Source organism: Budorcas taxicolor, chromosome 5 (genome assembly GCF_023091745.1).
Source record: "Budorcas taxicolor isolate Tak-1 chromosome 5, Takin1.1, whole genome shotgun sequence".
Classification (NCBI taxonomy): Eukaryota; Metazoa; Chordata; class Mammalia; order Artiodactyla; family Bovidae; genus Budorcas; species Budorcas taxicolor.
In genome coordinates this window covers 101,021,986-101,035,989 of record NC_068914.1, presented here as the reverse complement: position 1 = coordinate 101,035,989, position 14,004 = coordinate 101,021,986, and the positions used below count along the sequence as shown (strand labels likewise).

General features: G+C 48.0%; 1 protein-coding gene across 1 annotated transcript; it reads right to left on the bottom strand.

The window, feature by feature from the left end:
* Positions 1-3,793: 3,793 nt before the first annotated feature.
* On the bottom strand, positions 3,794-13,041 carry SDR9C7 (short chain dehydrogenase/reductase family 9C member 7). The gene is made up of 4 exons (XM_052639909.1): positions 12,741-13,041; positions 9,064-9,322; positions 8,279-8,442; positions 3,794-4,638 (listed from the first exon to the last, which is right to left on the bottom strand). Exons 1-4 carry the CDS (start codon positions 13,039-13,041, stop codon positions 4,421-4,423), a joined length of 942 nt encoding a protein of 313 aa, XP_052495869.1. The 3' UTR covers positions 3,794-4,420.
* Between the last annotated feature and the right edge of the window lie 963 nt (positions 13,042-14,004).

Sequence of the window (14,004 nt, the reverse complement as noted above, 5' to 3'; positions counted from 1 at the left end):
TTACTGTCTCCAGAAATCATTGTTGTTCTTCAGAGTTCCTGCTTCAGTGATTCTCTCAGAATCAGCTTTACTATCTATTATCTACTTTCTCTTATGTGTCCCATACTTAACTTCTGATTACATTGTAACTCATGCTACATTCCTCAGTTTATTTCTTATCTTTCTAAATCCTGTTTGCCCCTAGCATCTAAAGATCACTATCTCCTGAAAAGGTTTCTAGCTATTCTTAATTATTCCTAAACCCTAAACTCAGCAAACTTTTTTTGCCATAAATATTTCCCTCACAAACAGGTCTCAGATAACAATCCTTTTCATGGCCTCAAGCTATGGCCTACCTGCTCATCCTGGGACATTCTTTGTAAAGATCCTTGAACAAATGTCAATGGTTATTTTATAGATTATTTTCTGGGCGCAACTGTAGAAGGCTTTGTGCTTTCTCATGCATCTCTCAAGCACCTCAACATTCTTTCCAGCCAACTCAGCCAAAGAAAGGAAAGAACAAGTCAGAATCACAAAAGCTAATCCCTTCATCCTGGGACTGTGCCTGCGGGGTGAGGAGAGGGGGTTGAGGCTGTGCCTCCATTTTGTCAGTAATGCCTAACACGGCTCCCAACACTAGGCCCCACTTAAAGCCTAATGAATCAGATTTTCTAACACTGAGGCCCAGAAATCTGTATTTTAATTAACCAGATGACTATGTCATGCAGACAAGTTGGAAAAGTACTGAGTTAGATTACCTCTAGGGTTCCTTGACTTGCCCATGAGTGTCCAGGAGTCTCCAGCAGAGGTGTGGGTCGGTGGTGGCCTGCTACAGGGTTGGGGGAACTGAGTGTAGCAGTGCATGCATGGGATCTTTTGAAGGAGGTCGCCATTATCTTCATTCAGTTCAGTTCAGTTCAGTTGCTCAGTCCTGTCCAACTCTTTGTAACTCCATGAATGGACTGCAGCACACCAGACATCTTCATTACCTCCACCATAGTCTGGCCTCAGGTCAAATAATAGGGAGGGAGCACAGCCACACCCATCAACAGAAAATTGGATTAAAGATTTACTGAGCATGGCCCTGTCAACCAGAACAAGACCCAGTTTCCCCCTCAGTCACTCTCTCCCATCAGGAAGCTTCCTTAAGCCTCTTATCCTTCTCCATCAGAGGGCAGACAGACTGAAAACCACAATCACAGAAAACTAACCAATATGATCACATGGACCACAGCCTTGTCTAAGTCAATGAAGCTATGAGCCATGCCCAAGGTTGGGTAGGGCCACCCAAGATGGATGGGTCATGGTGGAGAGTTCTGACAAAACGTGGTCCACTGGAGAAGGGAATGGCAAACCACTTCAGTACTCTTGCCTTGAGAACCCCATGAACAGTATGAAAAGGCAATAAGATAGGACACTGAAAGATGAACTCCCCAGGTTGGTAGGTGCCCAATATGCTACTGGAGATCAGTGGAGAAATAACTCCAGAAAGAATGAAGAGATGGAGCCAAAGCAAAAACAACATCCAGTTGTGGATGTGACTGGTGATGGAAATAAAGTCCAATGCTGTAAAGAGCAATTGCATAGGAACCTGGAATGTTAGGTCCATGAATCAAGGTAAATTGGAAGTGGTCAAACAGGAGATGGCAAGAGTGAACATCAACCTTTTAGGAATCAGCAAACTAAAATGGACTGGAATGGGTGAATTTAACTCAGATGACCATTGTATCTACTACCGAGAGAGTCAATTCCTAAGCAGGTTGATATGAAGTCCAGGGGTCACCAAGGAGAGAGGGGTCCAGAATTCTCGAGGAAGCAAGTACAAACTTTTTTTTCCTGTACATTCCTTAGGATTATATAACAATAATGTATCCTGCTTGAGGACAGTCTCTGGCAAAAACCAGACCACCTGATCTGCCTCCTGATAAATGTGTATGCAGGTCAGGAAGCAACAGTTAGAACTGGACATGGAACAACAGACTGGATCCAAATCAGGAAAGGAGTATGTCAAAGCTGTAAAATGTCAGTCTGCTTATTTAACTTATATGCAGAGTTCATCATGAGAAATGCTGGGCTGGATGAAGTACAAGCTGGAGTCAAGATTGCCAGGAGAAGTATCAATAACCTCAGATATGCAGATGACATCACCCTTATGGCAGAAAGTGAAGAGGAGCTAAAGAGCCTCTTGATGAAAGTGAAAGAGGAGAGTGAAAAAGTTGGCTAAAACTCAACATTCAGAAAACTAAGATCATGGCATCTGTTCCCATCACTTCATGGCAAATAGATGGGAAACAATGGAAATAGTGGCAGAGTTTTTTTGGGGGGGCTCCAAAATCACTGCAGATGGTGACTGCAGCCATGAAATTAAAAGATGCTTGTTCCTTGGAAGAAAAGTTATGACCAACCTAGACAGTATATTAAAGAGCAGAGACATTACTTTGCCAACAAAGGTCCATCCAGTCAAAGCTATGGTTTTTCCAGTGATCGTGTATGGATGTGACAGTTGGACTATAAAGAAAGCTGAACACCGAAGAATTGATGCTTTTGAACTGTGGTGTTGGAGAAGACTCTTGAGAGTCCCTTGGACTGCAAGGAGATCCAACCAATCCATTCTAAAGGAAATCAGTCCAGATATTCATTGGAAAGACTGATGCTGAAGCTGAAACTCCAATTATTTGGCCATCTGATGCAAAGAACTGACTCACTGGAAAAGACCCTGATGCTGGGAAAGATTGATCGCAGGAGGGGAAGGGGACGATAGAGGATGAGATGGTTGGATGGCATCACTGACTCAATGGACAGGAGTTTGAGTAAACTCCGGAAGTTGGTGACGGACAGGGAGGCCTGGTGTGTTGCAGTTCATGGGGTCCCAAAGAGTCAGACACGACTGAGTGACTGAATTGAGGGTTCCTTGGGGCTTCCCTGATGGATTAGTTGGCAAAGAATCTGCCTGCAATGCAGGAGACCTTGGTTCGATTTTTGGGTTAGGAAGATCTGCTGAAGAAGGGATTGGCTACCCACTCCAGCATCCTTGGGCTTCCCTTGTAGCTCAGCTGGTAAAGAATCCACCTGCAATGTGGGAGATTCCCCACCTGCAATGCAGGAGACACTGGTTCGATTCCTGGGTTGGGAAGATCCGCTAGAGAAGGGATAGGCTACCCACTCCAGTATCCTTGGGCTTCCCTTATGGCTCAGCTGGTAAAGAATCTGCCTGTGTGAGACTTGGTTTCAATCCCTGGGTTGGAATAGCCCAAGTTCTCCTGGAGAAGGGAAAGAAAACCTACTCCAGTATTCTGGCCTGGAGAATTCCATGGACTGAGTAGTCCATGGGGTCGCAAAGAGTTGGACACAACTGAGTGATTTTCACTTAGGGGTTCCTCACAGCTCCAAAAATTTGACTTACTGATTTCTGTATTGTCTATCTCTACTACTAGATGTTATAATAAAACACAAAAAAACAAAACCTCAAAGAGTGAAAAACCAAGATCATGATTTAATCATATTTGTATCCTTCCTTGGTGATGGACAGGGAATTTGGTGATGAACAGGGAGGTTGGTGATGGACAGGGAGGTCTGGTGGGCTGCAGTTCATGGGGTCACAAAGAGTCGGACATGACTGAGCAACTGAACTGAACTGAACTGTATCCTTCCAGCTCCTACACAGTGCTAGTCTGTAGCAGGCCCTCAATAAATATTTGAAGAATTAATCCATGGTAATTAAATAAATGTTATTTTATGTGAGTCCCAATCACCTATGGATACAGAAATCCATAAAAGAGAGAGAAAATACTATGATAAATTTTATGTGATATAATCTTGCACTTTGTGTCTGTCCTAATACATACTTTAAATAAAGGGCTATGTAAATAAGGCTAATGCATATTTAGAGACACAAGAGGAAAGTGGTTGGGTTTTCCTGTCGGCTACAGTATCCCACAAAGTTTCCCAGTGGTGGTGATAACTGAGGGAGGCTCATGATTCAGCAGGAGCTAGTTTTCCTTTCCCTGACTCTTCCAGGTCAAGAAAAGTCATATCCTGACTGGGAAATAGATGTTCTTGGAGCCATGCTATAGGTCTTTAAGCAATTTTTTTTAAAAATTTTACTTTTTGGCCACATTGTGTGGCATGTGGGATCTTAGCTCCCTGACCAGGGATCAAACCTGCACCCCCTGCATTGAAAGTGCAGTTTTAACCACCAGGGAGTCCTCATGCTATATAGCTCTTTGAACCTGCAAAGGCCACCTCAAGTTTCTGTGGGCCCCAGTGAGTGAGAAGAGGCATGTATCTTCTGTTAGAAGTTACCCATAAATTTGCCAGCAGCAGGCAGGGTGTCAGCTAAGCAAAGTGCCCCCAGAACATCTGATCCCTCTTCTTGTGACCTGATGGTGGCTTCTCTCACCCCCTCCCCTACACTCCACTGATCACCCCGAGCTTCCCCAGCTTAGACACTGTCTGCTGGCCTTGGAAGGTACCGGCTCAGGATGAAATCTGTCACAGGGGTGGGAAACTTAGCCAAGGGGAGGTACAGGAGTTTGGCATCCAGGCCAGGGTTGTAACGGATGCGAGGGCTCCGGGAAACGATGGCGTGCTCCATGCTGTTGGTGACTTCGCTGATCCTTGGCTCTGCTAACTGCATTGTGCTCTTTAAGTTGTCAGTATCTGTTTGAGGGTACAAGACAGGGAAAGTACCAAAGGCTCTATTATTCTTTATCAAAGATCATGTCTTCTGAATTCCATCCAAGCTCCTTTTCCATCAGATTACAGATCTAACATTTCAGGCAGATCTCACAAGCTCTAGGCTGTTCCTTAAACAAACTATAAATAATCTTATTTCCCTTCCCCAACTCAGTAATTATGAATTGAATTCCTACTATTGTGTTAGACTAGCAATGAGAAGACAGAGAAGGCAATGGCACCCCACTCCAGTGGAAATCCCATGGACGGAGGAGCCTGGTAGGCTGCAGTCCATGAAGTCCCTAAGAGTCAGACACAACTGTGCGACTTCACTTTCACTTTTCACTTTCATGCATTGGAGAAGGAAATGGCAACCCACTCCAGTGTTCTTGCCTGGAGAATCTCAGAGACAGAGGAGCCTGGTGGGCTTCCATCTGTGGGGTCGCACAGAGTTGGACATGACTGACGTGATTTAGCAGCAGCAATGAGAAGAACTGTGCCCAGTTCTGCCACTTTTTAGCTGTGTGACCTTGAGCTTAAACTGTTATCATTTGTAAAATGGGGATGATAATACCCTGCCCTAGAAAATAATAAAGATGACTAATAGCAGGGTAGACAGTAGAGAAGACGAGGATAGAAAATGGGTGAATATAAGTGCACAGAAAAATTCGAAGGAAATAAGGAAAAACATGGTCTGGTGAAATTCCTAGTCACTAGAGGGTTTTTTTTTCCCTCCTATGAAAACTTCCTGGAGTTTCCAAATTTTCTACAAAAGCCTGCAGGGGAAAAAGAAAGATGTTATTAAAAAATAGTAACACTGCCTTTGCTTTGGTCATAAGGTCATTATGGGGCTCTGATGAGCTAAGGGACTAACGAATGTGAGGGTCATTCTGTTAGCCTGCTGCACATGGATGTGGAGATGGTCCAAGTCCACCGTACTAACAATACACACAGGAGGCAAGCCATGTGATAAGCTTATGTAGCCCGGATCTGCACCCTCACCTGAGGGTGAGACAGGAACAGCTCAATGGGGCTCATACTTCACTGAGTGCCCCAAGAACGCAGGAGGAAGTGATGCCTGAGAGCCAGGATTCATGATAAGGACTTAGAACTTGAAAACAAAGAGAGAGCAAAAGCTGTCCTGATTTTGGGCATAGTCCAGGAAGCAGAGAAGTCACCCCTTCCATGCAGGACGCTGGTGGGTGGTTGATAAGGGCAGAACAGAGTTGTTCAAGTATACTTCACCCCCCACCCCAACTCCAAGGAACTCCCTGTCTCTTTCCTAGGGAGAAAACTGCAGTGAAAAAAGGCAAACTACATTTTGAAAGTGAAAGTCCCTCAGCTTTGCCACCCCATTCTCTAGGCAAGAATATTGGAGTGGGTTGCGATTCCCTTCTCCAGGGGATCTTCCTGATACAGGGATTGAACTGGAACAATGGGGTCACCTGCATTGCAGACAGATTCTCTACAATCTGAGCTAAGCCCAAATGGAGTCCCCCAAAAGAGCCATGCTGACTTAAAGTCAGAAGGTCTATGGTGAGATAATGTCCTAGGAATCCAACACTCTGTGCTCTGTCCATGGGTCTGACACAGAGTCCATCACAAACAGGACCCAGGTGGGCAGGTGAGTGTCAAAGGCCTCATCCAAGAAGCTCATGGTCATGGCTCCCTCAAAGGCAGGGAAGGCTATGCTGTCATCAGGGGAGGCAGGCTGGTGGGATGAGATGGCTTTGGAACCAGGTTCTGAAGGAAGGGAGGACCCACAGAAGCAGCGGGGTAGAAGAAGCTATCTGAGACCTGGAAATAGTCTATGGCACATTCTTTCCTTTTTCTCTCAAATATTTACTGTGCTCCTGCTTTGTGCTCAGCATCTACCTTAACACAGATTGGAAGGGAGACAGAGGTACCCTTTAGCCCCTGTCAGTCTCCTGGACAGTGAGAAAGAACATGAGCTTTGCATTCAGACATCCAGGAAACGTTTATGCTATTGTGAGAATTAAGCAAAAATAGTCTATAAAGGGGCTTCCCAGGTGGTGCTAATGGTAAAGAACCAGACTGCCAATGCAGGAGACGTAAGAGACTGGTTGGGAAGACTGGTTGAGCCCTGGGTCGGGAAGATCCCCTTGAGGAGGGCATGGCAATCCACTCCAGTACTCTTGCCTGGAGAATCCCATGGACAGAGGAGCCTGGCAGGTTATAGTCCATATGGTTGCAAAGAGTCAGACATGACTGAAGGACAGAGGAGCCTGGCAGGTTATAGTCCATATGGTTGCAAAGAGTCAGACATGACTGAAGCAACTTGGGACACACGCAAAATCTATAAAATAGCAGAGATGAGGCTTTGGCACTTAGTATGGACCCAACAGTCCTTCCCTCCCTAGGAAGAAAGGGGACTAAAAGGGCAGTTTTGGCTGGCTTCCCCGGCAGAGTTGAGATAAAGAAACTTGGCAGGTGGCTATGTTGTTCTGAGGCATGCTAAACAAGCCAGGCTGTGGCCCGTGACGACCAGAACACTGTGTCCTGTTCACATGACTATTCCAGGGATTCTGTGCTGCTTCTCAGGAATGTGCCTAGGTTAGATTGCAATTAACTGCTATTTCCAATATAGTTCTATTTTGGGTATGGCTAATGGTGCTAGTGGTGAAGAATCCACCTGCCAATGCAGGAAATGCAAGAGATACGGGTTCAACCCTTGGGTCTAAGATTCCCTGGAGAAGAAAATGGCAACCTGCTCCAGGATTCTTGCCTGGAACATTCCATGGACAGAGGAGCCTGACCAGCTCCAGCCCATGGGGTTGCAAAGACTGAGTGGGTGCATGCGCGTACATACACACACACACACACACACACACACACACACAAATCACTCCAAGATACCTGGCCTGATCCTGGGATTCACAAGCCAGGAGGCTATTTGGTTGGCCATAATAACCAATAGCTGTGAGGGCCCTTCTCCACTCTCCAAAGAGACCTGAGAGCTCTCTTTGAAGGAGAGAGAGGGAGAAGAGAGGGAGAAGAGAGGGAGAAACAGAGCTGCCGAGAGTGCCTTCCTTGTAAATACTGGGTGCTTTTTTTCTTTACTGACCTAACAAGCACTTGATGCGTGTGAGATACTTCATAGATATCAGTCCTCACAGAAGCCCTGGGAGGTGGGCACTATCATTAACTCCATTCTCTAAATGAGAAAATCGAGGCTTACGATGGCTAGGGAGCATTCCCCAAATCTTCTAGCTGGGAAGTGGCAGAGCCGGGATTCAAACCCAGGCAATCTGGCCCAAGCAGCTGTGCTCTTAATAACTTCTCTGTACCCAGGACAGATTCACCTGCACCTGATTCACCAGCATAGGGATGTTTGGTGCGGGGGTGGGGGGTGGGGTGGTGATGGAGGGCGGGCGCCGCGGGGAGAGGCCGAGGTGGGATCTCTCCTAACAACCCCACCTCTCTGCAGCTATCGTTCTGGTACTCCCAGCAGTTCTCAAACCCCAGCTCTGCCGCCAGCGGTGTGGCCTGAGGCTCATAACCACTCTGAACCTCCATCCCAGTATCTGGAAAATGAAATCGCGTCGGTGACTCCCAAGACCTCTCCACCCCTCTCAGAGACCCCTTTCCCTGCTGGGGAGCTCACAGATCCGGAAGTACTCCTCTCCATAGCTCTCGCGGGTTTCCGGAGGCAGACGCTCCCACAGCTCGCGCATGCGCCTCTCCAGGCCCTCCTTGCCCAGAATGGCTGTCCGGTAGTTCCCCGGCTCGATGATGCTGACTTTCACCCCGAAGTAGTGGAGCTCACGCCTCGGAAAGAAGAGCTTGGACTCAGTCTGGGACCCCCCGATGACCAAGAGTCATCAGAGAGAATCACCTCTGACACCTCCAGAGGAGCTGATCTCCCCGGGAGATCAGGAACCTGGGGGTGCGACCCCCACTCCTGCCCCAGGCCCAGCGCTGCTTTCATGCAAATAAACCCTTTCCCAAGCCTGCCTCTGGGCAATTCACATTAGGCCAGCCCAGCCCAGAAGAATCTAGACCACGCCTCGCTCCCACCAGGTCCCTCCCACTCGGCCCCACCCCCAACACCCAGGTGGCAAAGAAATGCAGGGTCTATACAAGGCTTTCATTATCCTTGGAAGGTTGCCCACAGTGCATCTGCCTCCAGGCCTCTCTGTCTGTTTGGGGGACTCTCCCTCCTACTCACACAGGCCCAAAGTAGTCCGAGGGAAGGCTGCCCATCACCACCCCACCTCTTTTCATCCCTTTTTTTCTAGGTCCCTGGGGAAGGCCCCTGGTGGGCTAGTCTTCTTCTTGCTACTGTTATAACATCTTCCCTCCATAACGGCCCCAACCCAGCTCTCTTTTCCTGGGGTGAAACCCCCTGGAACTCCCACCCCGAGTGGTTTGGTACTTGGGCCCAGTCACCTGATGCTGTCAGAGAAAGCCTCAACACCAAACTTGGAGACGCAGTAGCCTCCACCAATGACAGCCACACGGCCCCCACAGCTGGACATGTTGACAACCCTGCCCCGGGCTTTCTTGACCATGGGCAGCATATGGAGGGTCACTTCAATCAGTCCCACCAGGTTCACGTTGATCACCTTCACAAAGTCCTCCTTGGTCAGCCATTCATTGGGACCACTGGGCAGGCCCACACCAGCATTGTTCACCAGGGCCCAGAGGCCTGGGGGTAAGATGGAGGGAGAGAGAACCAGACAGAAATCAGCAGTGTCTCTGGAATATCACCAGGGTCCACTACCCACCAGCTCTGAGGATGGTTAAGCATGTTCATAAAGCATAGGACAGCCAGACTGGGGGTGTGGGGTGGGGAGCTATGACAGCTCAGAGGAACATTTACCTAGAGGGGCACTTTTGCTGATGCACACAGTCTACCAGCTTAGCTGTGCCCTGTACCAGCTATGATCCAGGCTTAATAGGATCTAAGCTATTAGCTCAGGGGAAAAGAGATCTCATTTTCATACCAATGAATTAATGTTTCAATTCCTTCCCCCATCATACTTTCCCCTCTCTATTCATCTGAGTATAAGAAACCAATTCTACTTCACACATTACCAAAATTGCTCCATTCATTCATCCATTCACACAGCCATTCATTTCATGCATCTGTCAGTTATAGAGGAAGGTGCTAGAGGCACAAATTGAACAAAACAGGGTCTTATTTTTCTAGGAGTTCACAAGCCAGAAAAGAAATAAGATTTATAAACAAATATATAAAACATTTAAATAATTTTGGAAAAATATGAAAAGAGCCATCTTTGAATTATTTAAATAAGTTGGTATTAATATAAATGGAGAGAAATAATGCTAGGTATTATCATTTAGCTCTGAAAGGGCCAGACTTGAAGAGTCTCAAGTTCTAGTACTGGTTCTAACTCCAGCCTTGAAATTGCTTCCTTTCCCTGGGCCTCAGGTTCACTGCTGGCTGGATTAGGACAGTCATTTCTAGCCTGTGGTTTGCAATCCTGAGAGCTTTCAGGCTGAATCCCATAACGTGCTAAGGAAGGGAGATGCAGCAGAACCTCAGTTTTCATTTGTTTTACATACTGAGGTTCCAAGTAAATTCCACCTGGGGAGGGGCTTGGGGTTCCTTCCCTTCCCCTCCCCCTGTCTCACTACCCCACTTGGGCTATGTAGCCTCAAGAAAGTCTTCCACACACATGGGCCCGTCTGGATGTACACACCAATCCTGGTTCACCCCTTCCTCTAGGGCAGGGGTCCCCACACAATCTGTGTCCCCACCCTCTCTTTCTACTTTCCTCCAAGTAGAGACCACAGGAGACCCCTGGCTGGCAGGACTCAGAACTTCCCAGCTAGAGGAGACTCTCTTGCCTTAGAGTGAATGACATGAGCCCCTGAGACCCAAAGACTGTAAAACCCGAGCGGTTCTGGTAAAAAGCTCTGCCTGCTGGTAAACCAGGACAGCCTTAAACTTTTTTTTTTTTTTCTCTGCAAAGAGGTCTAGAGAACTTTCATAACTCTGTGAACAACCTCAGGGTCAGGTCAACTTGTCATGTCCAGAGACTCTAAGGGGCAACAAGAAAGTGTATGAGGACCCCTTCCCCCCATTTCCCAGTGCTGCTTAGACCTTGTACTAATTCCGGGAAGCTGTGTAAGGTGGATTACATGGGAAAGAGTAATTGAAGTAGCAGATGAGATTTAACTCAACTGAGCTTAAAATGGGGAATATATTCTGGACTAGCCTGCTCAGCCCAATATAATCACAAAGGTCCTTCTAAATGGAAGAGGGAGCCAGAAGACAGAGAACCAGGGAGATGGCAGCATGAAAGGGACTGCGCCCGACCTTGCTGGCCTTGGTGATGAAGAGGTCATGAGCCAGGTTGTGCAGGTAGCCTCTAAAGCTGGAAAAGGCAATGAAAGCAGTCCTCCCTAAAGCGCTGTTAACACGTTGATTTTAGCCTGGGGAGACCCATTTTGGACTTCTGACTTCTGGAACTATAAGATAGTAAGTATGTGCTCCCTTAAGACTCTAAGTTTGTGTGTGTTTATTACAGCATTTATTACGTGTGCTCAGTCGCTTCAGGTTGTGTCCAACTCTTTGTGACCTCATGAACTACAGCCCAGGCTCCTCTGACCTTGGGATTATCCCAGCAAGAATACTGGAGTGGGGTGCCATTTCTTTCTCCAGGGGATCTTCCTGACCCAGAGATCGAACCCTCTGCATCTCTGCATTGCAGGCAGATTCCTACCACTGAGTTTCCTGGGAAACCATATGAAACTAATATTACCTGGTGAATTATTAACACAAGGGGCTCAAAGCCGAATGTAGGGCACTGGGGGGAGGCAGCATGGTGAAGAAAGAAACTCATTCTTGCTGAATTATTCATTACTTAGTTCTTTTCACAAGTATTTACTGAGCACCTTACTAGATGCCAGACACAAGTAAGTACTCAGCAGATATAATAAATAAAAGGAACAACACCTTCCCAACACACACACCAACCCCAGAAGTTTTATTCTAGCAGGAGAAATAGATAAGTAGGAAAACTAAGTAAAACATTGAGTGTTGAATAGTGGTAAATGCCAAAGAAAGAACTCAAGCAAGAGTCACTGTCTGCCCCTCCTGGGCCCAAGAGTTCTCTGCTCTGACTCATGTGCACAGTCCCCAGTTTAGTTCCCTCAGGAGGCAGGACTTCCCCCAGACTGCTGCTTCTACAACTGGGCCACACTTTCCTCCTATTCCTACACCCACATCCTGTACGTGGGACACTGCCTGGGCTGGTCCCCATGCAGTCCTACTCTAGCCCTAGCCCACAGACTCCTTTCCCAATAAGAGCAGCCCTCCTGACATACACACTTAGCCTCAGGTCAACCCAGTATCTGTCATGATATGAGAAAGAGGACAGGTCTCGCTCCTCACCCTGCAATCTAGCCCGATATAGTCAAGGAGAACAAATGCCCTGACTCAGGGAGTCCAACCTCATGTTCGCTCTCCCCTCCCTCCAGCCTGATCCCAACAAGAAACGTGCTCACATTTCTACAGGAGCTGTTGATTAGAACAACCGAAGTCCCAGGGAGACATTTAAAGGTTTGGACATTCAGAACACGTGTTCCCTCCCTGATCTCCTAGTGCAGCTACCCACCAAACCCTGCCATCCCTCTGAGTTTCTGGGAGAGAAAACTTCCTTGGAAAATCATCTCTTCATGTGGACAGTCCAGTGCGCTTCTCCAGTGGTGCTAGTGGTAAAGAACCCCCCTGCTGATGCAGAAGACACAAGAGATGTGGGTTTGATACTTGAGTCTCCAGGGAAGATCCCCTGGAGAGGGGCATGGCAACGCACTCCAGTATTCTTGTCTGGAGAATCCCATGGACAGAGGAGCCTATCTCCAGGGCTACAGTCCATAGGGTCTCAGAGAATCAGGCACTACTGAGATGACTTAGCATGCATGCATGTGGACAGTCCAAACCACACAGCAGTTCCCAGTCCCACTAAGCTACAGCCTCAGTCCCTTTCTCTCCAACCCTACCTGAACAGGGTCCCTGCTAACTGTCAGATGCCTGTGGGAGACAGAGAGAAAAAGAAGGATACACTGAGAAAACCAAAGAATGCAATTTGTCCCACCTTGTTCACCCACTTGGTCCCTCACCCACTGGGCTGCTGCTTTGATGCTCTCTGTCTTGGTGACATCCAATAGGGTGGTCTGCAGCCGATAGGAAGTGTCTTGCTGAAGCTTCTGGGCCCCCTCCTCAGTGAAGCAAGCAGCCAGCACCTGCATGCCCCGATCAACCAGCTGCCTGGCCAGGAGGTTCCCGAAGCCCGAGTCACAGCCTGTGATGAAGACGTACTTGTCTGAGAGGTTGCGGACCAGACTGCAGTTCTTGAACCAGCGGTACATGAAGGAGAGGTCCAAGACAGCTGCCATGGTGTGTATGGGGGTGCCGGTGATGAGAGGTGATGGCCAAGAAGAATCGGGGTCAGGGGACAGCAGGAGAGGCGTGCCCTCTGAGCCAACACCTGCTGGAGCCTGCTGAGAAGAGCTCTACTCCCTTCGGTTGCCAGCAACAGATGCACAGCCCCTGCATGAGCCACTCTGTAATTTGTATAGGTGGATGCATCACCACACTAATTAGCCAGAGGCAAGAAATTCAAGTTCAACCTGAAGCTTTGTTACTTCAGACTGCCCTGGTGGCCACCTCTCTCTCCTCCAGCCCTAATGGGCGAGGGTGCCAGGGATGGGACAAACCACAGTGGTGATGCTGGTGCTGAAAGGTGGCTCACGTGGGTGGCCTGAGCAGGGGAGGGAGTAAGAAGGACTAAGCCCAGAGGACCCATCCTGGCAATCCCCCACCTCCAGCCCAGGGATCAAAATCATTTGTTATGAATGCAGGCATGTAAAGAAATGTAATTGTTATTTTGAGTAGAAAGATGAAGATGAATCTGTTAAAGCAAAACAAACAAAACTGGTTTTGTGCCCTTCAAACCCCAGTGGAAATGAGTTCCAGTGTATCAGCTCTTTGGAATTCTCTGTTCTTAGGTGAGTCTCCCCTGATGAGAGAGGATGAGAAATAAAGGGTCTGCTACAGGGTGGATACGCCTCCATTGTTTTGAGGTCAGAGGCAGCAGGGCCTCCTTAAGGGAAACTGGTTATGTGAGACCCCCAACTCCTAGAAAGCAGAAACTCCTGAGGGGCTCAGGGCCTGGACCCTTGGGAGATGATGCTTGAGTCACCAATGAGGAGTCCCCACTTCACTCCAAGCGAGCCCAGCACCCCCCCAGCAACTGGACAAGCAGAGGTCTTCAAGGATCGAGGACACATCAACTTCCCCAGCCAGGGCCCCCAGTGGGCATTTTCTTCTACCTCCAGGTCCAGGCAGCTGGTAGGCTG